We start from the raw sequence: 6533 nt of genomic DNA on the forward strand, positions 1-6533 counted from the left end.
GGTGACTACACAAGCCTCATCTGTCTGAAAAAAAAAAATGAAAAATAAGAATAAGAATAGGGAGAATGAACGAAAATTTTAAGTAATAAAGATAACAGTAAGAATTATTATAACAAGAATAAGAAAAATTACAATAAAGGAATATAAAAAAAAAGAAAGAAAGCATCCCATGTCTTTCTTCCTAATTGTCATAGAAGGGTGAATTCTTTTGTATATTTTCCAACATTTCCAATACAACGATATGAATGGGGAAAGAAAGAATAAGAATAATAGAAAGAAGGCCTCCCAACACCTAGTTCTCCGGTCTTGGCCAATTAGCTAACGGCGGGATCAGCGCAGTTAAGCAGGGGGTCCGGGAAGAACTTGGATGGGTGACCACAAAAGCCTCATCTCTCTGAGAATAGAAAAAAATAGCAATAAGAATGAGGAGAATGAACGAAAAACGAAAATAATAAAATAACAATAACAACTATGATAAAAATAAGAAGATTAAGAATAAAAAGAACAAAAATAAGGGAAAAAAGTAATAATATATCTCTCTTGCTAATTGTCGTAGAATTATGAATGAAGGGTTAATTTTAGTGCATATTTTCCAACATTTTCAGCACAACAATGCAACAACAATACAGGAAAGAATAAGAATAAGAGAAATAAGCCCTCCCAACACCTTGTTCTCCGCTCTTGACCAATCAGCTGACGGCGGGATCAGCAAGGTTAAGCAGGGGGTCCGGGCAGAACTTGGATGGGTGACCGCACAAGCCTCATCTCTCTAAAAGTAGGATAAATAAGAATAAGATAAGGAAGAATAATAAAAAAAAATGAAAATAATAAAGATAACAATATTAATTATGACAAGAATAAGAAAAAAATAGAATAAAAAGAATGAAAAAAATAAGAATATCACAACTTTCTTGCTAATTGTCTTAGAATTTTAAATGACATGTCAGTTCTGCTGTATATTTTCCAAGATTTGTTATGAATGAGGGAAGAAAGAATAAGAATAAGAATAAGAATAAGAACAAAATGAATTAGACTAACAATAATGATCACATCTTTCATGCGGTGACTGCGTGGGCGATGAGCCTCACTGGACGTTTCTGACCAATCACAAGGCAGGGTTGGAGTCGTCGGGCCCACCCGATTCATATATAAAGGGATTTTGTGGGAAGCGCGGGCAGACTCAGCTGAGTGTTCGTTGTGAGTTGTTGTTACCACAACTATGGCACGTACCAAGCAAACGGCTCGCAAGTCCACTGGTGGCAAGGCGCCCCGCAAGCAGCTTGCTACAAAGGCAGCTCGCAAGTCTGCTCCAGCCACTGGAGGTGTCAAGAAACCCCACCGTTACAGGCCTGGAACCGTTGCTCTCCGTGAGATCCGCCGTTATCAGAAGAGCACTGAGCTGCTTATCAGGAAACTGCCTTTCCAGCGCCTGGTGCGTGAAATTGCTCAGGATTTCAAGACTGACCTCCGCTTCCAGTCCTCTGCTGTCATGGCTCTCCAGGAAGCTTCCGAGGCTTACCTCGTGGGTCTGTTTGAGGATACCAACCTGTGCGCCATCCATGCCAAGCGCGTGACTATCATGCCAAAGGACATCCAACTGGCTCGTCGCATCCGTGGCGAGCGTGCCTAAGAAGTCATCCACGAATGATCTTCATAACAGCAATATCTAGGCCCTTTTTAGGGCCAAACATCTCTTTCATTAAAGAATTTTCATAGACAATCTGTTTGGTTTTGTGGAAGAAAATATTTATTTTCCATCTTTCAGTATCAGGTATCGACTTTCAACTCAATATCCTTCCCCCCTTTTTTTTTTTTTATATTATTATTATTATTCCCTCTTCCATGGCCATATCTCTTTCACTTGGGAGAATTTTTATCTTTCTTTATCTCTATTTTTTTTTTATCTTTTCTTTATCTCCACAGAATAATAATCACGATAATAATAAGCATAATAATAATAATAATAATAATAATAATAATAATAATAATAATGATACAATAATTATTATAATAATAATCATAATAAAAACAACAATATTAATATTATTAATAATGATAATAATAATAATAATAATAATAATAATAATAATAATAATAATAATAATAATAATAATAATATTAATAATAATAACAATAATTATAATAATAATGCATTTGTCTATATCGTATCTTTTTTCCTTTTCAAGTGTGGCTCCAATGGAGCCGGGTATTATTTTATACTGGCAGCAGTATACTGGCCGCCTGTTTACTTGGAGGAGGTATACTTGGTAACAGCCTTGGTGCCTTCAGAAACAGCGTGTTTTGCCAGTTCACCAGGCAGAAGAAGACGGACAGCGGTCTGGATTTCCCGGCTGGTGATGGTGGAGCGCTTGTTATAGTGTGCCAGGCGGGATGCCTCGGCAGCGATGCGCTCGAAAATGTCATTCACGAACGAGTTCATGATTGACATGGCCTTGGAGGACACGCCAGTGTCTGGGTGGACTTGCTTGAGCACCTTGTAGATGTAGATGGAGTAGCTCTCCTTCCTCCTGCGCTTCTTCTTCTTGTCGCCCTTGGCAATGGCCTTCTGTGCCTTGCCAGCTTTCTTGGCAGCCTTTCCTGATGCTTTGGGAGGCATAGTGTCGCCGTACTGCTGTGAGAACGAGTGTGCGTTTTCTTCTTCTTCTTTCTTTCTTCTTTCTTTTTAGAAAAGTGGGGTGAAGCGAAGTAAGAGTGGGGATAGAAGAAGGATATAGTGAGAAATATTGAAGTATAGTAAGAATTAACAGTGTGTGGGCAGTCCACGTTGCTATTTTTTATAGTGTAGGTAAAAAAAAAATAAATAAATGTTTCTCTGGTGACTAGCTATTTTTTTTTTTTTTTTTTTTTTTTTTTAAGGCTCGTATGTACGTGTTACTTGTGTTTTTTTTTTTTTTTTTTTTTTTTTTTTTTTTCGTATTGATGTTGATGTTCGTGTTTTAAGTTATGTGCGTGTGTGTGCCTGTGTGATGTGTGGTGTTGGTGAATGTAAATACTGAGTGTAAGATAATGTTGGTTTTGTGTTTCAAGTTATGTGTGTGTGTTTGTGCGATGTGCGGCGTTGGTGAATGCAGATACATATATATACAATATAATATACATATATATATATACACACACACACATATACATATACATATACATACACATACATACATATATATATATATATATATATATATATATATATATATATATATATATATATATATATATATATATATATATAATATATATATATATATATATATATATATATATATATATATATATATATATATATATATATATATATATATATATATATATATATATATATATATATATATATATATATATATATATATATATATTTTTAAGGCAGAGACGAGCTAAACCATCACCATCCCTATCCAACAAGAATGCCTTATTACTTGTTTATTTATATGTTTATTCATTTAATCATCCTTAAATTTTTGTATTTCTATATTTACTTATCTATTATAGAGGTGAGTGGATGTTTTGTATGTGTAGATGTTTTGTATGTGTGCTTCATGTAATGGCACGGTCATGGCTGAGTCTCCCTGTTGCACCATAGGTTGAGCCCTGCTTGGACTCCACCCCTACTCCCTCGCCGACACCTCGCAACTCTTCACCCCCCCTAAGGTGTGGTCCCCGGGTGCCAGCGACTAAGGACGAGGTGCAACCCTCCACCCATCTCCATCAACTGGAGGTCTGCAAGCCCTGCCAGTGGCGTAGTCCCCTCGGCTGTGGTGGAGCTGGCAACTGCCCTGTCAAACCAGCCTACCGCCGACTCAGGGCCAGGAGTGGGTAGAGAGGAGCTCAGCCGACCCCGTGTGAAGCAATTATGTGTTTGTTGTGTAATGTACTAGTTTCTCATTGTGCTTTTTTTTTTCAGATTCTGCATGTGTAATGTAGGTTTTTCTACATTCATAATAAGGTAAGTTAACAGGAAAAATGTTGGTAAGTGGGCATAACTTTCCCTTTTCAGATTCACTGTGTTTGGATTGTATTTGTTTATGGTCATCCACAGGTAAGTTGGCAGAAATTGTGAAGGTGAGTGAGTGTATCTTGTATAGTAACTAGCACCTTTGTTTTCAGTATATTGGCATTGGGATATTATTACGGGCTTGTAGGCTGCTTTGGAAGTCACGATGAAATCTTTGTATGTTATTGTGTTGTTCTAGTAGTTCACTGTAGATGGGGATGTCAAGAGTTTCAATTCTGTCCCATATATCTTTTGCTCTGTTATGTAAACGTATATTTAGTGGTATAGAGTTTGTGTGTGTGTGAATTTGTTGTGTTGTCATCGTGTATGGGTACCGCTGATTTGTGGCAAATCTAAGAGCCTTATTTTGTATTTTTTGTAGTCTTCTGATTTGGTTTTTACTCAATGTGTGTATGGGAATAGGGGGGAAGTCCAGTATGGGTAGAATTAGAGCTTTAACTAGGTGAGTTTTTATGTTTTCTGGCAAGTTCCGTAGTTTATATAGCTTAGCTAAGGCTGTGTTTGCAGAGTTACATCGCTCGTCTATGTGTTTAAAATATCCTGAAGTAGTTAGTGTTAACCCTAAACATTTTCCTGTTTTTTTGAATTCTATTTCATTATCATTTATCTGTAGTGGAGTTGCTCTTTTTGCACCAATATATAGAGGCGTAAATTTGTTTAGGTTTGTTTTTATTTTCCATTTGTCCTCAAAGTTATTTATTGATAATATTGCTCTTTCTGTTTGTCTGTTTATCATGTTTTTAGATTTCCCTGGATAACCGATGATTTGGGTGATATCGTCAGCGTATAGTATGTTTAGGTATCGGTTTGAGTTTTCTATGTCGTTCGTGTATATTGTGTAAAGGGTAGGTGAGAGGACGCTCCCTTGGGGAACGCCACAGTTGAGGTCGAATGGTAGACCTATGTGATTATCAACTTTAATGGATGCTGTTCTGTCTGAGAGGAAGTCACTTAGGAATTTTTCTAATGAAGTTGGGAATTGCAGGTGTTGTATTTTATATTTTAATCCTAAGTGCCATACTTGGTCAAATGCTTTTGTTACGTCCCTCATAATAACTTGGCATTGGCCTTTATCTGCTTTGTTCTGAGCAATTTTTTCTGTGATTATTGCTAGGGCGTGTGTGGCTCCTCTGCCTGTTCTGAATCCAAATTGGTTGTCATTGTAATTGTTGTTAAATTCGAGATATGATTTCAGTCTGTTGTTTATTACTCGTTCAAGTATTTTACCTGGTACTTCAAGTAGGGATATTGGTCTATAGTTTTGCGGATGGTAAGATGTTTTTCCTGCCTTTGGTATTAGCCTTATTATAGCATGTTTCCACTTATCAGGGAAGTAGCCTGCTGATAGTGAACTGTTATATATGTGGGTTAGTCTATTAATTGATATTTCTGGGAGTTGGGTTAGTAATGTTTTATTTATTCCGCTTTCTCCAGGGCTTGTATTTTTCAAGTTCTTTATGATGTTCTTTACTTCATCTTCTGTAATAGTTTCGTCGAGTATGCCTGTTCCTAGTCTAGTGATGTCTGCATTGTTGTAGGGTATTGATCTGTATAGGTTGTTTTGCATGTGCTCGTATATTATTTCTGTATCTTCATTTTGTTGTACTTCATCTTCCTTAAAGATATCTTTCCAATATTCCCTATGTACCTCCTCTTTTTCCTCATTTGTATAGACTTTTCTATTATCTATGTTTTTTAGGTAGTGAGGTTCTGTGTTAGTATTATTGGTAATATGTTTTATTTTCTTCCAAAAGCATGCTGTGTCTTTATATATGTTGGCCATATCATGTAGCAGCTTAGACCAGTGTTCATTATTCTCGGTGATTAAGGATTCTTGAAGAACTGACTGTAGATTGCGGTAATATCTGTAGCTTTGAATGTTCCAGCCATTTGATTTACTGTATGTCTGAAGACTAGAAAAGAGTGTTATTATTAGTTTTGTGGTGTCACTATGTTGTGGTGAGGGTAATCTTTTGTATATTGTTAGTGGTATTGCATCTTGCGCTGCCCTGTCAATTGCTTGATGCCAGTTTTCTACTGCATAATCTATTGTTTCTAGGGTCGCGGTGTTAAGGTTATTGATGTGCAACGTTTCCATAATTCGTGCTTTAAATTTTTTCCAGTCGGCCTTCCTGTAGTTTGGTCTTGGGGTTACTGGTATGAGTATGGGTGTTATAGATATTGTTAGTATTACTGGTACGTGGTCACTGGTGGTGAGTGGTCCAGAGGTAATATAGGTGTTGTGATAGGTTCTGTGGTTGGTTAAAATTATGTCTGGGGTTGTTCCCCGCCTTTGTGTGTAAAAGGTTGGGAAGTCTGGGCCTATGTGTTGTATAAGTCTATTTTGTATGAGTGTGTTAATTTGTCTTCCTTTGATGTTCGTGTGATTGTAGCCTAAGGTGGGGTGGTTGGCATTAAGGTCAGCGATCATGTATACAGGGCAATTACGTCTGAATAGTTTTATGAAGTCAGGTATGGGAATGTAATTTCTGGCTGGTGGTTGGTA

General features: G+C 36.9%; 1 protein-coding gene across 1 annotated transcript; it reads right to left on the bottom strand.

Moving 5' to 3' along the window:
• Window positions 1-2161: 2161 nt before the first annotated feature.
• LOC135114379 (histone H2B) lies at window positions 2162-2624 on the bottom strand. Its single transcript, XM_064030283.1, has one exon. It carries the CDS (start codon window positions 2615-2617, stop codon window positions 2246-2248), a length of 372 nt encoding a protein of 123 aa, XP_063886353.1. The 5' UTR covers window positions 2618-2624; the 3' UTR covers window positions 2162-2245.
• Window positions 2625-6533: the final 3909 nt, after the last annotated feature.

This window comes from Scylla paramamosain, chromosome 27 (genome assembly GCF_035594125.1).
Source record: "Scylla paramamosain isolate STU-SP2022 chromosome 27, ASM3559412v1, whole genome shotgun sequence".
Lineage (NCBI taxonomy): Eukaryota > Metazoa > Arthropoda > Malacostraca > Decapoda > Portunidae > Scylla > Scylla paramamosain.

Coding starts and splice junctions, on each gene's coding strand:
- LOC135114379 (XM_064030283.1), bottom strand. CDS start 2,617: ATGCCTCCCAAAGCATCAGGAAAGGCTGCCAAGAAAGCTGGCAAGGCA.